The sequence below is a fragment of the Ziziphus jujuba genome, chromosome 2 (genome assembly GCF_031755915.1).
Source record: "Ziziphus jujuba cultivar Dongzao chromosome 2, ASM3175591v1".
Lineage (NCBI taxonomy): Eukaryota > Viridiplantae > Streptophyta > Magnoliopsida > Rosales > Rhamnaceae > Ziziphus > Ziziphus jujuba.
In genome coordinates, this window is record NC_083380.1 from 20,974,494 (window position 1) to 20,994,341 (window position 19,848).

General features: G+C 31.9%; 3 protein-coding genes across 4 annotated transcripts; 2 read left to right on the plus strand and 1 right to left on the minus strand.

The window, feature by feature from the left end:
• The first annotated feature begins 1,863 nt into the window (after positions 1–1,863).
• On the plus strand, positions 1,864–4,729 carry LOC112491822 (uncharacterized). Its single transcript, XM_048474264.2, has 4 exons — positions 1,864–1,973; positions 2,511–2,650; positions 2,756–3,950; positions 4,139–4,729. The coding sequence occupies exons 2-4, from the start codon at positions 2,581–2,583 to the stop codon at positions 4,332–4,334; spliced, it is 1,461 nt and encodes a 486-aa protein (XP_048330221.2). The 5' UTR covers positions 1,864–1,973; positions 2,511–2,580; the 3' UTR covers positions 4,335–4,729.
• A 2,111-nt stretch (positions 4,730–6,840) lies between these two features.
• On the plus strand, positions 6,841–10,709 carry LOC125422282 (replication protein A 70 kDa DNA-binding subunit B). Its single transcript, XM_048473082.2, has 12 exons — positions 6,841–7,092; positions 7,679–7,825; positions 7,951–8,169; positions 8,273–8,450; positions 8,572–8,842; positions 8,924–9,026; positions 9,111–9,235; positions 9,358–9,436; positions 9,530–9,674; positions 9,817–9,977; positions 10,066–10,186; positions 10,285–10,709. Exons 1-12 carry the CDS (start codon positions 6,962–6,964, stop codon positions 10,480–10,482), a joined length of 1,878 nt encoding a protein of 625 aa, XP_048329039.2. The 5' UTR covers positions 6,841–6,961; the 3' UTR covers positions 10,483–10,709.
• Positions 10,710–11,757: 1,048 nt separating this feature from the next.
• On the minus strand, positions 11,758–17,854 carry LOC107418936 (glycerophosphodiester phosphodiesterase GDPD6). 2 transcript variants are annotated; one of them, XM_016027638.4, is made up of 9 exons: positions 17,613–17,854; positions 16,227–16,274; positions 15,793–15,971; positions 15,154–15,337; positions 14,851–14,925; positions 14,541–14,650; positions 13,913–14,131; positions 13,022–13,177; positions 11,758–12,093 (listed from the first exon to the last, which is right to left on the minus strand). In XM_016027638.4, exons 1-9 carry the CDS (start codon positions 17,626–17,628, stop codon positions 11,866–11,868), a joined length of 1,215 nt encoding a protein of 404 aa, XP_015883124.3. In that variant the 5' UTR covers positions 17,629–17,854; the 3' UTR covers positions 11,758–11,865. The 2 variants fall into 2 exon arrangements, with proteins under 2 accessions (XP_015883124.3, XP_015883125.3); XM_016027639.4 differs by lacking the exon at positions 16,227–16,274 and having other exon boundaries at positions 17,613–17,848.
• Positions 17,855–19,848: the final 1,994 nt, after the last annotated feature.

A 19,848-nucleotide genomic window follows, 5' to 3' on the forward strand; every position in this document is an offset into this window, starting at 1 on the left:
TATAGGATCTTGACTTCAGCTTGTTGTGCTCCTAAGTATGTCCTCATCAATATGTATAAAATAATAGTAGAGGGATGCATTTTGTAATAAAATACACTTATTAAAACGAAGGAGATCCACTTAATAAAATTATCAAAATGCCTTTGTGACAGTTTTGACTATAATTTTTAAATTGTTTTAAAATTTGATTTACTATAGTTTATAAATTCGTGTTGACGAGCTCTATATCAAAGTGTAAAGGTTAAAGCAATAGCTTATCTAAACAATAAGTCAACTTTGGTGTCAACATGCAATCAACGCAATCAATCTCAATCAAACTCACTCAAGAAGTGAAAACTCAAAAAAATTTGATATGGATTGTTACAGGTATTGTATACACACACACACACAAAATAAAAATATTTTCCTTTAATAAAATTTTTTTAAACCCCCAAAAATTAATTAATTTAAAGAAAGAATATTCACCACCATTGTCCAAAGGAAATGTAAATTTAAGAATTAAAATTTAAACAGGTGTCAACAAGGATCAGTAAAGGGAAAATTAAACAAATAAAATTACGACCGGGATATTACATAAAACTTCTTTAGTTTCAAAATTTTTCATATGCACCTTCTATTTTTTTGAAAATTGCACATACTCTTTTTGTAGTTTCAATATTCTTAGTCAAACTTTAAAATTAGTTGGTTAAGAAGCTTTAATTTTTTATAATGACAATGGGATTTGTATAATTTTCCTTTAATACAAATAAACAAAAAAACAAACTTAGATTGAACACTAAAAAAAACATATATTATTTATCATAATAGATGAATAATATCCAATAGGATCTAATATCAAATAATAATTTAAATAATTATATTAAAGGTCTCACTTTAGGGCATTTTTAATACGTAGGAATAAGGGAAGAAGGAATGAAATTATATTTCATAAGATTAAATAAACTTATGTCCTATTTTAAGGAAAATCTATTCATTATCCAAAATTAAGGAATACTAATTCAATGACCCAAATATGGTAATTTTTTTTTATAATACAAATATAGTAAACATAAAATTAATCATTCTTAAAAATCCTTAATTTGATATATTATTTATTCAAAATATGTAAATAAAAAAATATTTTAAACAATCACATAAAAAACATATATAGTATAAATTAAAGTGAAAAATAATAAATTATATATTTAATTAAACATGAACAAAATTTTTAAATAAAATTTAAAGAACGTAAACATAAATATAAATAAATATTAAAAACTAAATTAATTCTTTATGCTAATCATTAAATCTAATTCATTTACATAAAACTAAACAAAAGAAAAGAATTAATAATTCATTTTATTTATCTGTATTCTTAGAATGGTAATCTATCAAAAATAATTATTCCGTATGTTGAACATAATTTAAGGTTTTAATAATAAAAAATAATAAAATAAAATACTTTTAATTAAAATTTATTACATAAATTAATCATTGCCATTTATGATGACAAATTCCAAAACTCCACTGAAAAGGAAATTTTCACTTAAAGAGATTCTTAATTTTGTCTTATACACACTCAAACCCAACACTTTTGTGAAAAAAGAAAAGCTTTGCATGTTTGTAGGCTGAAGTGGCGGCAGTTAATTGGCAATACAAAGATTAATACAAAAGTCCAACGAACAGAAGATTTAAATGGGTTCACTTGGCAACTCAACGTGTATGAGTTGCATGTCTCTTATAACAGAGAGAGCAACAAACGCCTAAACCTATGCAAGGCCTTCAATTCCTTCCCTTCTCTTTCTCTCTCTCTCTCTTTCTCTCTCTGTCCAATATCCATTTTCTGTTCTTTGTGTTTCCTTCTTTTTTTTTTTTTTTTTTTTTGTCAGATTTTCAGTCGCCTGCCTTACTGCAAATATCATCTTCAATAAGAAAAACCGGACTGCTGATTCTCAGGCCACCAGGGGCTTTCAAGAAACAGGATAAATATGTTGGTATGCAATTTATTTATTTATTTTTAATGGTTTTAGAATATTTTTTTTCCTCTTCATTTTGTGAAATAGCATGTTAAATGAATTGGATTTTGAAAAATCATGTAATGATTAGTTGGCCATGCATATAAGCTGTTTAAAAATGTCAAATATTAAGATGAAAGGAATTTCTAAATTTACATCTGATGTTGTTGTTATGGGTATATGAGAATTCATGTAATTTTTGTTTTTCCCACATTTGGGTAGACAATGTTGAATTTGAAGAGAAAATCCCTTGGTCACATGCAAAAATATTGGTTCCTATAAGCTCAGATTCTAAAATATCCCCTAAAAACAAAAAAAAAAAAACAAAAAACTGGCTAAAAATTTTATTTGGATGTATCTTTCTTTTATGGGATAAGTCAATGGTACATATAAGACACATTTACATTCCAATCTATTCTAGGTTTTAGTTCTGAATTTATGTGGATATGATTATGTTGGAAAGTGTAAAATTTTTGTTTGTCCCTATTCATTATTTTTTCTCTAAATGTTTTACAGCAAAAGGAACCATAAAGAGGATGATGGTATAGAACATCTGGAGTTTGAATTCTGTAAGACATTATTAACTATGGACTCTGGAAATGTAGTTGGAAGTAATGGTAATTTGAGTACAAATCCTGCCAACATTCCTGGAGAAGGTAATCATTCTGTCTCTGGCAAACCATTGAACACCTTGCCTTCATTAGCATCTGAATCTCCATCTGACCGCCCTAATCAATTTGGTTTAATTGCAACCTCTGTAGCCCCTCTTAGCACTGATTGGCCTCAGACACTCAATGAAAACAATGGCACAGGAAGTTTGAGGCCTGAATCGAATCAGACATTCCCGGTTGTGGAACCTGGACTTGGGATCACAACAAATAGTGACTTAACAACAAGTTTTTCCACTGCTCTTGCTGAAGATGATTTTTCTGCCATGGACAAAAACTTAGGCCCTTCATCGTTGTCAACAGCATCTTTCTTGGACGACCCTTTTCAATTGCATATCAATGGACCCAGTCAGACAAACCCTCCTGTCAGTACTTCTGGTTCCTCAAAACTTGATGAGGATAATGGCTTAGGATTATTAGAGAGAATTTCAGTTAAAGAACCTGGATATGAGAGCAAACCTAGCACTGATATGTTGACATTTAATGGTGCAAGTTTTTACAAAGGTGATCCTTCTACCCCGGCCATGAAGTTAAGTGAGTCCCCAACATCATCCTCTGCAGCTGGCTTTTCATCTAAAAACCCTTTTGAAGTGAGCACAATGTCAGATTCAACTGGCCCTCAAAAATTTGAGGATACCAACTTATCTTCAGATAATAGTGATGATGACGATATTCTTGATAGCGATTTGCCCAAGAATGAAGATTCAGCACCACCAGCAGTTCTTGGCCATCATAGTGAATTGAGCACCGGCAGTAATACAGAAACACAATCCCCACCTGTGCAGATGATGGAGCGGCCTGGTGACGCTAATACTCCTGAATACAAACTTCCATCCTATGTGTTTGCTAGAACTAGTACTACAGCTCCAATGGAATGGAGTGTCACTTCCAATGAATCCCTATTCAGCATCCATATGGGAAATATGAGTTTCACTGGTGACCAATTATACTTTTTAGGTAAGTCAGGTGAGCTTGGTAAGCCTGGTGATCCAAGCGTATCTCCACTCATCGATTATTCGAGTAACCAACCTCCTCCGAGAGAGAAATCTACAGCAGAAACTGGCCAAAAAAGTGGTAATTTGGATGAGGGTCTTGGAGCTACTGAAGCAAAAGCTGCAGAGACAATGAGAGAAGTTATAAGGGAAAACGCGGAAAATCAAAAGAAAGAGGATGAGTTTCTTGCCAAGGGAGCAACTGTTTCGGCTGTCGCCTCTCCATCAGGAACATCTCCTTCTGCTAGCCTTTCTCACCATTCTGAAGGGAGTACAAAGTCTTTTGCTTTTCCAATGTGAGTTTTTTTTTTTTTTTTTTTGTGGCTTTCTTTAAGAACAATACCAACAATGCAAACAAAAACCAAAAATAAAAAACACAAATAAGATTGGTAATAATGCAAGTTCTGTTTTCTGAATGCTATGTTCAACATCATTGTGATTGGTTTGAGTAATAAGTTGAAATCATTTTCTTGTTTTTGTATAGATTGTCGGGGGATGATGAAAAAAATCTTTCAATGAGATCAGGTGTGCAGAAGCAAACACATCAGCATACACCAACACAGTCACAACCAGTAACACCTAAAGAAACCCCAGCTGAGGCTCCTAACCCTAAAGCAGCCACAAATGTTCCTCCGGCCAAATGGTTATCTTGCTTCTCTTGTTGCCCATTCTGTTCTTAAGAGAAATTTTGGGTGATGCAAATACCTTTAATGTCTCGTACTAAAAATATTGTCATTTTTTGAAAACCATAGGATATATGTCTGCAGGTCAGGATAGTCTCATAGTTTTACAGAGACCATAAGTGTCTGTTGAAAATGCAAAGAAAATCAAATATTTTGTAGCCTTGCAGTTTTCTCTTGTTCTCATTGGAAAGGTCAGCATGGGATTCTTCTCCTCCTTTTTTTTTTTTTTTTTTTTTTTGGGGGGGGATGGTTTTCATTGGTGTTTGTACATGAAGTTAAATTATTTTTGTAGTACTAGTAGATGAAACAAATTGATATTCAGTGCAAGCAAATGTGAATGAATTTCCAATGCAAAAATATGTGTGCCTCATGATCTTGGAATCCAATTTCTTTCATGATTCCAATAGTGCAACAATTAAAGATTTGAAGTATAGCATTCATCGGTAGGATTTTTTTAGGTTTCTAACAATCACCCGTGCATTCACATTTGAAGATGAACATTTAGCCAGTTTATTTTATTTTATTTTTTTAAAGGTTGTCAGACTTCTCTAGCTTTTCTTCTTTAGGATAATTGTGTGGTTTTAAAATATTGTTAAGAGCTAATTAACTATAGGAGGGTTACTTGGGATGGAAGAATTGAAACTTTTATATAAATAAACAATGACTTTGTTGTTGGATTCTCCTCAAAAGAACTATTTACAATGCTTAATGGTTCATGATTTATATTCCTTTAATATATGGTTATTTATTACACATCTTTAAGATTTTAGAGTAAAAGGGATTAATAATATTGAGTCACCAAATTTGTTTATTATGTTTAGATATTCTTGTATTTTTGGTTTTATTAATTTGTCAACGTTGTTGTTGTTGTTATTATTATTATTATTATTATATTTACGAGTATGGAGATTTGATTTGGAATCAATATATGGGAAATAATGACTTTATTAATTATTAGATTGTTTTTAAAAGAACTGTTATCTCATTATGTAGTATTCAATTTTTTGTAAAATTTAATGAACATTTTATATATAGGATTTGTTCCATATACTGATAACATGATTTTTCTTGAATTATCTAACTGATAGTTTTTTTTTTTTTATAATCTCTAAATATGTAATATTTCGATAACAAAATCATTAAAAAGTGATTATATATTTTGTTGCTAAATATTATATGAGTAATTTTATCTCTTTAAAAGTCATTTTAGGTTTTTCAAAATCATTGCAAAATGAACATTCAATGAGATGAGTCATAACTTTTTGTAATTGTTTAGTTAGTAAAGGATAAAAAAGTTCTATCACAATTTGATCAGAAAATTAACAATTAGGATGTTTACAAAAGAAATTTTATCATATTGGTTAGTACATGGAACACTCACCTAATATAAAAATGACTGTTAATGGTGACATTTTGTAGGACCGGTTTTTTTTTTTTTTTTTTTTAATATTATTATTATTATTTTTTTCATATTTAATTGTGTAATTTACTTATTTCATATATATTTTTTAATATTAATTGATAAACATATTAATTAACTATAATCTCGAAAAAAAAAATACAGTTTGAATTTGTGTTCAGTTTAATGTTCATATATATATATATATTTTTTTTTATGTCCTTTTAAATTTGTATTTAATTGAGGTGTCTAATAAATATAACTACAATAAACTATAAGCATTCAATCAAAAACCAAAACCAAAACGAAAACCAAAAACCAACGTTATATTATTTTATTATTATTTTTTGGACACAAAAGAAGTTGATTTCATTTGTGTTCCATGCAAAATTACCTAGCAAATCTAGTTTGATTATAACCTAAAAAAGTCCAATCTAGATCGATGATCAACTTAAAACAGTCCTCCATTGGAATTTAATCAAACAATGATTTTGGTAAAATAAAAACAAAAGTGTATAAATAAAAAATCGATAATTATAGTTTCTTATTTATCTTTTCTGAAATTATAATATATATATATATATACAGTTCGTCTATAGTGCGGACGGTCCTCATACGGACCATAGTATTGATGACAATTTTTTATAATATTGATGATGATTTTCTAAAAAACTGTTATTAATACTATAAAAAATCGTTACTAATATTACGATTCTCATACAGACCGTTCTTATCATATAATATATAATATATATATATATATTAAAAAAAAAAAACAGAATTACACATGGACGGACAAAATATCCAATGGGCTCTACTACTGAAACGGGTGGCCCATACAGAAAAACCCAAAGAAAGAAAAGCGGTAAAGGCGCAATAAGGTAATTCTATGGGTGGCGGTGAAACATTTTGATTTTTGGCGCCATCACCAAAAAGTTTTCAAAAAATAAAAAAATAAAAAATAAAAAATTGAAACAAAAAAAAGAAAAAAAGAAAAAAAAACTCTCAGAGAATTCGAAAATGAAAATTGCGGGAAATAATTTGGCAGAGGCCCCAAATTCGCGCCAGAGAAGACGAATACAAAACCCAAACTCCTTTGCTTCCCATTTTCATTTTTTGTTTTACCCTCCATTTCTTTCGTCTTCTCAGAACACCCAAAGACGCAATTCGAGAGAGAGAGAGAGAGAGAGAGAGAGAGAGAGAGAGAGAAACAGAGAAAGAAAGAATGGCGATGTCAGGACCTACACCAGATGCCGTTTCAACCATACTTGAAAACCCATCACCGGATACTTCCACCGGAATGCCAGAGATCGTCGTTCAAGTTCTCGATCTCACAGCTAAGGGTAACCGATACATGTGAGTGAGTTTTTCTTATAGCTTCACTTTCTCTCTCTTTTTTTTTTTAATGATTTTTTTTATTTTTTTATTTTTGGTTGTTTTTGTTGGATCTAAAATGGGAGTTTGAACAAACAACAAATGGACTGATGTTAAAATCCTATATAAGATTATGGATGTTGATTTGCTTTTGATTTATGTATTTGTCCCCTCTTTTCCTTTTTTTTTTTTTTTTTTAAACCTCTTGATTTTCAGAGAAACCAGTCATATAGCGTGCTGTGAATGATATTGAAATTTTGTTTAGGTTTCTGATCCTAGATTAGTATTTGGTACTTGTTTCCCTTTGTGATTTTTGTGGCGTGTATGCCTATTACTAGTGAGGATCTGTTTCCGTTAGTGAGTTTTGCTATTCATTCGTACACACATCAAGAATCTAATATATGGGTTTTCAATTTTACCCTTTTTTGGGACTTGGAATTCGCAATTTGGTTTCTGTTTTTGTTTTTGTTTTTGTTTTTTTTTTTTTTTTTTATGTTTTATAAATTGAATCTAGCTATATACGTGAGAAGAAATTTGAGCATCTGAATGTGTGTGATTTGAGTTGTAGGTTTACTGCTAGTGATGGGAAAAAAAAGTTAAAAGGAATCCTCCCATCGCATCTGACTACCGAGGTCATCTCAGGAAACATTCAGAATCTGGGTCTTATTAGAATCCTTGATTATTCTCTCAATGACATTCCAAGCAAGTCCGAAAAGTAAGCATTCTTTTCAATTTTGCTCACACTAAATGGTCTTGAAATCTGTCTCAAAGTATCAAAACTTTAGATACCGAATTCTTTTGCTTAACATTTGGTTTATCTGCTTATACAAACTGTTTCAGATATGTAATTGTAACAAAGTGCGAGGCGGTTTCTCCTGCACTAGAAAAGGAAATCAAAAGTGAGATTAAAAGTGAGGAAACTGGCATTAGTTTGAAACCAAGGCAAGAAAATGAGATCAAGAGTGAGGTGAAAATGGAAGAAGCTGGCATTATCTTGAAGCCAAAGCAAGAAATTATTGCAAAATCAGCTGCTCAGATAGTCCATGAGCAGCACGGAAAGTGAGTAATTCTTATTTTTACTGAATTCTAATGTATGATTCATTTTGCAGATTTTCATTTGTTATGTGCATTAACATTCTGTTATTTCTTGTGAGAATTTCAGTATGGCCCCTGCTGCTCGGATGGCCATGACACGCAGAGTTCATCCTCTTGTTTCCTTGAACCCTTACCAAGGCAGTTGGACCATAAAGGTCCGTGTTACGAATAAGGGAACCATGCGCACATATAAAAATGCTAGAGGTGAAGGCTGTGTCTTTAATGTGGAGTTAACAGATGAAGATGTAAGCAAAAAAAATCTTTTTGTTTCTGTTTACTATTCCTATGTTCCCCACCTTACCACTTTATAATGTAACATGTTTGGTGTTTGATAACTGTTTGGTGAATTTGGTTGCTCTGCTTTAGGGAACCCAAATTCAAGCAACAATGTTTAATGAGGCAGCAAGGAAGTTCTATGAAAGGTTTCAACTAGGGAAGGTTTACTACATTTCAAAGGGAACTCTAAAAGTTGCTAACAAGCAGTTTAAAACAGTGCAAAATGATTATGAAATGACATTGAATGAGAATTCTGAAGTGGAAGAGGCCAGCAATGAAGTATCTTTTGTTCCTCAAACTAAATTTAATTTTGTTCCAATTGACCTGATGGGTCCTTATGTAAATGGGAGGGAGCTTGTGGGTAAGAAGCCTATCTTGTACTCTGTTTTGTATATGTGATTTTTCCATTTTCCTAATGCTGTGTTTGTTGCATCATTTCCAGATGTTGTTGGTGTTGTTCAGAGCGTATCTCCTACCATGAGCATCAGAAGGAAGAGCAACAATGAGAGTATTCCAAAACGTGACATAATAATTGCTGATGAGACGTAAGAGTATACCTTTTTCTCATTTCTATTGTTGTCATGTGGAATCAAGTTGTATTTATACTGCCACTATTATTGTAACTGCAGGAAGAAGACAGTTGTAGTTTCTTTGTGGAATGATCTTGCAACTACTGTAGGCCAGGAATTGCTTGATATTGCTGACCAATCACCCATCGTTGCTATTAAGTCCCTCAAGGTTGGGGACTTTCAAGGTAGCCTATGAAACTTATATGAGATGAACAGATTTATTAATGAGCATATGCAAATTAGAAGTAAGAGAAAATGTTAGAAAGAGGTTTCTGTGTTTATAGTGCTCTTTTACACCCTGTTGCAGGTGTGTCTTTGTCAACACTGAGCAGGAGCACAGTATTGGTAAATCCAGATATACCTGAAGCAAAGAAGTTGAGAACTTGGTAAATTACTCTCAGCAGGCCGCTTTCTTTGCTAAATCCTTCTATTTTCTTCCTTCTATATCTTTAGTGATTTTAACATATGTATTCCGGCAGGTATGATTCTGAAGGTAAAGGCGCCTCAATGGCCTCTATTGGCGCTGGTGTGAGTTCAGCAACCAAGACTGGTGCAAGATCCATGTACTCTGACAGAGTCTTCCTTTCTCATATAACCGAGAACCATTCAATGGGCGAGGATAAGGTATTATATTATCATCTCTTAATTGTAAAAAATTATGGGGAATGGTAAATAATTTAAATTAAGTGGAATTTCTGTGACAAGCTTAAAGTATGCAGTTAATTATAGTATTGTAACAATTTGATTTGTCTTTTTCTTTTTGCAGCCTGTGTTTTTCAGCGTGAGAGCATATATAAGTTTTATCAAACATGATCAGACAATGTGGTATCGAGCTTGCAAAACTTGCAACAAGAAAGTGACAGAGGCTATCGATTCTGGTTATTGGTGTGAAGGGTGCCAAAAAAATGATGAAGAGTGTAGTTTAAGGTAAGATTTGAATATAACAAATCCTTCTTTGCTAGTTTAGTTCCATACTATTTCCAATTTGCCTTCTAATTTCTGTTTGTTCTTGTAGATATATATTGGGAGCACGCGTTACTGATGCAAGTGGTGAAGCTTATATCTCTGCATTTAATAATGAAGCAGAGAGTATAATTGGGTGCTCTGCTGATGAACTTGATAAATTGAAAACTCAGGTATATAATTAATGGAAGCTAGTATGTCAAATCAGAGTTTAAACAGAAACAATAGAAACCAGTTACTAATTGCTTCGTATTTGTTTTCACATCATCAGGAGGGAGAGGATAATCTATACCTGCAAAAATTGAAGCAAGCTACTTGGGTTCCTCATCTGTTCAGGATCAGTGTTTCTCAGAGTGAGTACAACAATGAAAAGAGACAAAGGATAACAGTCAGGGCCGTGGCCCCCGTTGATTTTGCTGCAGAATCAAGATTTTTGCTAGAAGAAATATCAAAGATGAGATCTTCCTGATATATTAATTTAATAACTAATGCAGATGTTAGCGTCTAGGATCACTCTTCTGGATGTTGGGGAAAGCTACTTCTTTTGAAATGTAACTAATGGTTCTCATGCTTTTGCCTAGATAGAATATAATTTTCAGAAAGTACAGTTGCTTTTTGTTGCATTCTGGATTTGTCTACGGTGGAGTTTTCATATAATTTGATCTGTCTTGCACATGACTAGTGTTTTGCTACTGATGAGCATTTTTTTGCCTTGTTGAGCAATTACTAGTACAGTAAACAAACGGAACAAGCAGCAAAAAAGGGTAGAAATTTTTAGTGTTAAATCTAAACCAAAAGAGGGCCTATGGTGGGTCATTGCAGTTTCAAAGCTCTCATTGAAGAATGGAACAATCAATTATTGCTTTTTGGACCTGTTAATTTGTCTTGCTAACCCATCAAGTGCAATATATATATATATATATATATTTTTTTTTTTAATCATAGGTTGAGAAAAAATGCTTCTCAATTTGGAAATGATGTAAAGATTCATTAGGTAGGCATCATCCAATATCAAAGAAAACAAATAATGAAGTTAAAGCCACTGCAGTAGAGAAATTAACATCAAAAGGGTTTTCTACACATGAGGCTTTTCACCAACTACTGCAAAGTTGGTCGCAAAACATCGTTTGTCTTATAAGTGCATTTTATTTTTTATTTTTATGAAATGTCTTATAATTACATGCGCAAGTTCAATTGTGGTTGTGGATTTTTTTCTGGCCGCTAATTTTATTTTATTCAACTTATTTCTGCGTTTTCTTTTATGTTGTGTTTGGAAGTTGGATTCCAGTAAGGAAAATGAAAAAATTTGAGAAGGATTTTAGTAAAATTTGTTGTAAAAAAGACGGGAAAAAAAGAAAGGGAAAAAGTAAAATCTTTTACATAGTGAAGATGAATTTCCTTTACATATCTGAAACGGATGCATTCTATTGTAGTGTTATCACCTAGGAGAATCTCTCTTCTTCCAAAATAATTTTTTTAATAAGAACCAAACTTATTGAACAAGTTACCGTTGTGCATAGAAGGTAAAACTTTATTGTTATCATATTTTTTTTTTTGAAAGATTTCATACTGTTTTTTGGCTCTCGAAAACCCTGGTTGAAAAATAATAGCGTTGTAGGCCAATGTATAAAATTTCTCCTGAATCACCAAAATACTAGTACCATGGAAAATAAAAAATTAAAAAAAAAAAAAAAAAAACCAGGAATCTCAGCCTACAACTGAAGAAGAGAGAAAGAGAGGAAAATAAAAGAATAGAAACCCAGATACCATTTTTTTATAAACGAATTTCTGTAAGGTTATACCCAGAAGTTGCACTTATTAAAACATATGCAAATAATATCAACTCATTTTCTCAAATCTTTTTATAGGAAGAGACCATAACTGCAATTTTATGCAATAACTTGTTGGCACTGTTATCATCACTGGTCCACTTCTGAAAATTATGAAGGCTGCCTGTGAAGTCTGTAAAGAGTCCATCAACTCCTATTGTGTTAAGCCAATAATGATACTCAGCATACGGGTCTTGACTAAAGTTGAAGTGCAAGAACGAGTTCTCATTTCGGTATGTGTATGGGTGCACCTGCACTCATCATGTCAACAGAGAAATTTAGATCTGCATTGGTTTCTACTTACATAATGGTGAGGGAAAAAAAAAAAAAAAAAAAAAAAAAAACAATTGTTATGTGGAACAAATCTGGGAGAAGAAAATGAAACGTCAGCATAGGCATATACATAATGCTCCATACAATTGAAAGTACATAGAAAGGTGAAATAGAAACTGCTTCCAGCTAATCTGTTCTATGGTAATTTCATGGAGAAACAAAATGGAGATTATTTGTCTGATGTAGACCCTTGGATTTTAACAATAAATTTGTTGATTACAAATCCATTCAAATCCTCAACACAACTTAATGCATTTGCCAAAAGTACAAAGTTTGCTACCATTGCCCCCTACCCGGTTAATGAAATTATATATTTATTCTGCATTTTTGATGTTTTGTAAGGGCTGCACCAAAGAATATAAACACATCCCCCAAAGTGGTTCATATAGTTGTTTTCCTTCCTATCAAGTGGATTCATAGTTACATACCCATAAACATGCAATACTCTCTCTCTCTCAAATTCCTTTTGATTTAGTCTACCAAACTAGTTGACGCTGATCCTGTGATGCACTGTTAGAGCCACATGTTTGGCAATGGCTTCAAAAGCATTGACTCTCTAAGCATTAATCTGAATGCCATCATGGTATATGATTATTTTTTACTATCGGTAAGTAAAAAAGATTAGTCCTAAAGAAGGCTATTTCTTTTCTCATTCCACTTAATGGGTCTCCATGCATTTGGTCTGGTATGGTTATAAGATGGTTTTGTTTACCATGTTCACATAGTATTTACTGTCCACTTATGGCAAAGACTGCTAGATACATTAGTAAAACATATCGTTAACAGATTATTTAATAACTATGATGTTCATCATAAGATATACAAGGTTTATACAGAGAAGTTTACCTGTAGGTTGTGGGCATGTGCTCTGGCAACCAGATCAGTAGGTTTCTGCAAATAATTTTTTACAACGGGAACCACCGTATCCTTCCAAGGTCCAATACCGACCACATACTTATTAATGAAGTCAAAGTAATGATCAGAAGTAATTTCCCAGTACGTCTGCACATCATTAATTTTATGTTATTTAGAAACAAATGTAAAAGTTGAGATGAATGGAAGAATCTGCTTAAACCAGAGAAATGGGGACTAAAAATACATTCTGAATTGACAAGCCACCGAAATAAATAAATAAATAAATGAATGAAAAAGAATTAAGAGCAAAGACTAAGCTCTGTAAGAGAGGCCATAACTCAGCTGCACAAAATGGATCCACTATAGTCATTAAAAAGTTGATGGACCATACAACATAAAACTCCAACCTTGGATTTGTTACAACAATTTAGTTCATGATATTTACATTTTAAATCTCATGCTAAAAAATATCTTAAGCTTGCCGTTGCAGACACAAAGAATGTGATGTTCTTTTTTCAGTGAAAAGAGAAAATCATAAGAGCTCTTTTTCTTTTTTTTTGGTTACAATTTTATAATCTTTAAATAGATGGTAAAAGGTGAAAAGTTTGTGAAGAAAGCATGCTCAGTGCGCAATCCTTTGCAGATTGGCCAGGAAAAAGCTATTCGTATGGCTATTTAACTTCATGATCTAACATCGAACTGAAAAAAAAAAAAAAAAAAAAAAAGAAAGAAAGAAAGAATTTTTCCTAATGGATGCAATGTTACAGCTTGATCATCAACAAAATATTCCACTTTAGCCCAAAAATTTATGCACAAAAACAAAGAGAAAGTCACAAATAAAGTATTTGGTCCAAGGGACATTATAGCTGGATGTACACAAACCTGATTAGTATCTTGAGTTGGAACTGTAACATCATCAATTAATAGGATCTTGGGCAAGTCTGTCAGCTTTGATGCATATACAAGTGAAGTTGGAGCAAATGACTGGATAAATGCAGGTTTTTTCAGCCAATCTTTAGACAAATATGTGCCTTTGTATCCATTCTTCTTAAGTGTTTCCACAAACTTGTCCTCAAACTTCTTACCATCAGGCCACTTCACCTGCCAATATTTATTCAAATATTAGGGCATGAGGAGCTGCTGTTAAAAGAATCTTTCAAAAACAGCAGATCAAATTTATAACATCTGATGTTGACCCCATTCCATATCTCATGGTTTTTGTATGCCAAAAAGCATAAAAAGCACAGCATGTGAAATCTGCTAAACAGAATCCATATATGACTTCAAACACCATCAACATCCCCTATTTGAATCATTAGCCTTATATCAAATGTGGGCAAAATGCAACTGCACCAGAAACACAACATCCATGGGAGATCAGCAAAAATAGGAAAAGAGTAGGCTGATTTCCGATCCAATTCCTATATTGCTGAAAGAGAAAACATATCACCCCATTCTAAGCCAACCAGGTTTTGCACAACCATTTTCCAATAGCAGTTGGGATGCTTACACGCTCATTGATGAATACGGGATTTTTTATCTCTGGATATATTCCAACAACTCTCGGTGCGTTCAGTGCAATTGAAATGAACTCTTCAAAAGTAATAATAGAAAATTTTCCTGAAAAATGCACAAAACAGAAGAATTTAATTTTTGTTATTTTTGCTTCAAAACGCAACACATCTAGTCTATTACCTTAAAGAAGAAATTAATTGCTAAAATCCACAAAAACTTATAACATCTGCAGCATATGATAAAAACATAGCACGTGTATATCTTGTATGTCCACATAACAAGTGTAGCATATACAAGTTACTAACCATTATATTGTTGATCACGAAATGGGCACCTCTGCTTCACCCGCAACGACTTCAATTCCTTCAGTGTGAAATCAACTGCACAGAATTAAGAAAAAACTTTGCAGTTAGTTTAATTTAAGAGCAACAAACTTACTCGAAATGTATTTAATGAGGTAACAATTTGGTACATCCCATAACGCACAATGTGCATATGTGTTGTGTACTTTGCTTATGGTGTAAGATTACAAGGATACCATCTGCATGAGAAAATCAATTTGAGCTGGAAGAAAATAAGAGTACTGAAAGTCTAAAGGGCATCAATACCTACAAAATATCCTGTGCTCTTGACTCCTTGAACTTCATAAGTTCTTTTACGATCTGTAAATTCCTTGTGTTCCGCAATATCGGTTGTAAAATCAAGGACTACATCATGGAAGCATATAAGAACTCCATCTTTAGAAGATAGGATATCTGTTTCAATGAAGTCTGCACCCTCTTCAATAGCTCTCTGCAGGACACAGTGACATAGTAGGTATCCATTTATCCATACAGATTCATTATCAAATAATAAATTCCAGTATATAGCTTAACATCATATTGCAAAATCTAATAGCCAGGTTTTACATGTTAGGTGAAGCCAATGAAAAAGAAAAATTCTAAAACAGTATTGTAATTGGAAAAATATTAAAATGAAGAAAATGATGGTGTTCTGGAAACAATAAAAAAGGACTAAGCCTCCTCTTTTGCCTCTCATCTTCATCTTTCAAGGAAGAAAGAAAGAAGAAAGATTCTTAAATTCTTACAAATATTTTTTCACTTGTTGGTCCATAAGCCGTTATGATTAATATGACTTAAAGATTCCCAAATTTAGCATAAATTAATATGACTTTGCCCCTCAGCATGAACCGAGAAATTTCTCAAAATGGGGAAATAATATAGGAATTGGTATATCTTATTTATTACCAGATATGCAGGTGCAGTTTCTTCAGGAATCTCCCCATTTGAACCTCGATGTGCAATATTGTATGGACGAGAAGTTTGTAGAGGCTGTTTGTCACTACCAGCCAATTTACGAGGGAGTGGATAGAAAGGCCTTCCAGCACAACTAACAATGAATAATAATAATACAATAGGCAAAAGACCTGTCAAGCGTAAAAGAACTAATAAAGTTTACCAAATTGAAACCTGACAATGATTTGAAAAATCTCGATAAACTACATAAAGAGAGATCATTTGCAGAGCATGAAAAAAACATATTACACTTCTTTTCCACAAATACGAAAGATTAAATATCTTCAGAAGTAATGGTTGATAAAAAGAAGATTGGACATCATTATGTCAACAACATAGCGGCATACTGTACAGATAAATATTTATATAGGCAGTCAAAATCTTACATTGGACATATCTCAGGTGTCTTTTAATTGAACAAGACAAGCACAAATCTGCACGAGCAGCATTTACCAATGGCAAGTTATATCCATGCACAAAACAAGCACACTCAAGAGGAACCAACAAAATGTAAATTCATCTTCTTCAATAGAAATACAACATTTTCTTCAAGTTGCAAATGATATACCATTTTTTCCTCTGAGAAATATGATTTTACATGATAAAATACAAATTTTGGTACTTCAGATGGATTCAAGTTCTTCGGTATATTTACTATGGATCCAAATTGTTATGCTTTTTCAAGAAAACCTGATAATTTCTAAAAGAGTCCTTGCCATTTCAATGTAATAACAAGGAATCATCAGTCCTGAAGAGCTATCCTAGAAAGATGGTAAAGACAACATCAAAATTGGGACGGGTCTAAATTGTTGCCTATAAATTCTTGGCACCTAAGCTTGGCATATTTTTTTGTCTTTAACAAAACAATTCTGTTAGATGTATGTAGCTTTTTAGCCTATCTGCTAAATGCCAAGCCTTACTTTTGCTTATTAAAGGCAGCATTAAGGACTAATCACTTCTTGCTAGAAGTAAATAATCACCCATTAAGCAGAGCTACATGCATGACAAGTAATAATGCAAGTATTAATAGCACTATTAGTAATAGCAATGTATACCACATGCTGCTGTTTGCAATATATGATTGTAAATCATTATCCAGGCAACATTCATGCACCCATGACCATTTATGCATTAATGCTACTGGCATTGGAAATACATAACCATGCAGAAACCAATGCATTTAGAATATCTATTGTGTCATTATCCAAAACTTCACATAAACAACCAGGTGATCATTTGCTAAGTAAAGAAAAAACCAAATCAATTTCCAACAAAGAAGAAGTTTTCCCAAACTGCAAAAAGTCGAACACCTTTGATCTTCTACAGTCATCACCCAATTCGTATATCAAGCAGACAAACAAACCAGAGCATATTACATGCAATTTATCGTCAGTAAGAGTAAACTCTCTTACCAGAAACACAAATGCTATAAGTTTCAAACTTTAGCAACATGGCACGTTAATTGGTCCAAAAAGATGGAAATTCCAAAACAACTTAGGCAATAACATTTGCCCAAGAAATGGCAAAGAAGAGTGCCATCAAAACAGAACCCATCAAAAGAGAAGGAAATTACTAAAAAAAACCCAAATAATAAAAACAGAAAATAATGAATAAATCCCAGAAGCATATCAACCGCATAGAAAGATTAAATTTTTACAGAAACGACAAAAACCCAGTAAACATGGAAACAGAAACATCGAAAAAGTTAAACCAAATCAACAAGAATAACCCTTTTGAAAACATTATAAATCTTCAAGGTTAATGGAGCTTACAGGGTGAGGAAGCCATGGTTGGTGTTCCAGCCACTCCTCTCTCTATCTCTCTCCCGCTCTCTCCCCCTCTCTCCCTCTCTTTCCGCAGTGTTTCGTCAACCAATTTTGCTGTCAGTCAATGATGTTATATATATATACATGGGCTTTTTCCCATAACTTTACGTTGCAAAGGGGGCAGAATCTCGTGCAGCGTAGAGCTCTATGTCCAGTTGGCTTCCGCCAATTGTCGTCCCATGAATATTCCTCCAGTATATGCTCTTTCTACATAACTTCTTCCAGATCGGTTAAAGTGTCGGATATCGATACAGCGTGGATATTATCAATATTTAAAAAAATATTTACATGTTGATGTAGTTGGTTTTTGGACACCTGGATAAATATGATTGGGTTGTTTTTTTGGAGGGCATCAAGGAGGTCACGTTAACGAAAGATTATTTGCATTGAGAGAATAACAAAGGTTGTCTGATTGACTATGATCTAAATTCACGTGAGCTGGCTTATGTGTCAAGACTTGGTTGGATGAGATTTGCTTCCACATATTCATGTATGGTCAACGACTTGAACTCCCAGTAAATAAATAAATAAATAAAATGAAATATCAAGGGAAAGGTCGAGGAGAATAATGAAAAGATAATATGGAAATATATTTGCATAATTATATATATATAATGGTTATTTTAAAGAAAATGGAAATGTCTATTTATAGAAATTTTAAAAAATTGATATTTTGCTGATATGTTTTGGTATTATTTTGAATTAGATTTAATATTTCATTTTTATAATTTTTTTAAAAATATAAAAATTAATTAAAAGTTAAATTTTGTAATTATTGATATATTTTTAATTTAAGATAATCAATTTTGATTTAAATATATTTTTAATATGGTAAAATATTTATAAGAAGGAACAACAGTTTTAGTGTTTTGCAAGAATAGCTATTATTTAAAATGTAGAATAAAGTATCTACATAGAGTATATATTCTTATAATTTGATATCTAGCAAACATAGTAATAATTAATTATATGAAATAGCTATTTTATTCCTATATATATTTTGCATACTAAATATGTCATAATTGTGGATGCCTCTTATTGTTTAGATAAAATAATTACCATTTGTAAATGATCACATGTTTATCTTAGTGATTTATCTCTATTCTTTTTTTTATAATAATTACCTATATCATAGAAAAGTTTATAAATAGATCCACTTTCACCATTATGAAATATATTCAATAAGAGAATCAGTCTTCTTTATTATTTCTCTTTTCATACTTTTTTCTATATTTTATAATATATATATATATATATATATATATAGATATGACTATTTAGGCTAGTGGTTACCAAATAAATTTGAAAACAAAATAATAAAGCTATATAAAGAAGAAAAGAAAAAAAAAAGTTCTTTTTTTTTCCCTTAAAAAAGTTCTTTTTTTTTTCTTCTTGTTTTTCTTGTTTCTTATTTCTACATTTACTTTTTGAATAAATTTTCTTATTTGATACTGAATGAATACTCAAACTTCCTACGAATTATATTACTTAATGTGTTTGAGTTTATACTTTTCAAAAGTTGGTGAGCTCACTTCAAGTAGAAGATCATTTATTAAACATAATGTTCAACATCAAGGTGATTCTTTTTAAGGTTATGGTGCACCATGATACAATATTTATAATAAATCATATGCAGATCTTTTTTTTTGGTAAAATAAATCACATGAAGATCAAACTTTTATTGAGCCATTTACTAGGCACATTTTTTTTTAGAAAAAAAAAATTATTTGTTGCTATTTGTGATTTATTATCATGTGGCAATTTTAATTAGCATTCGGTTTTCTATATAAATATTAAATTCTAAATAAAACCAATTAGTTATCGACATGTTAGCTGGGTTGATGATGGTAGGTATGAAAGGTGTCAAATAATAAAATTAGTATTTGTAGAAGAAAAGGAAACAAACAAAACCTCGATGATTTAGTTGCCAAAAGAAGAAGAAGAAAAATAAAATAAAATAAAAACATGATGATTCCAAAAATGAACAGAAGTACAAAATCTGAAACTACTTGGGATCATTTTTTACTTGGGGGTTGGATATATTTATTTGAATTCAGGTGGGTTTAGGTTCATAATTTAACTTCATAATTTAACTTTTATCAGAGAATAGGACAACAAAAAGTAAGTCAAAATATGGAAATGAAATCTGCCCAACTTGGATTCTGGGAAACTGACAGTCTGA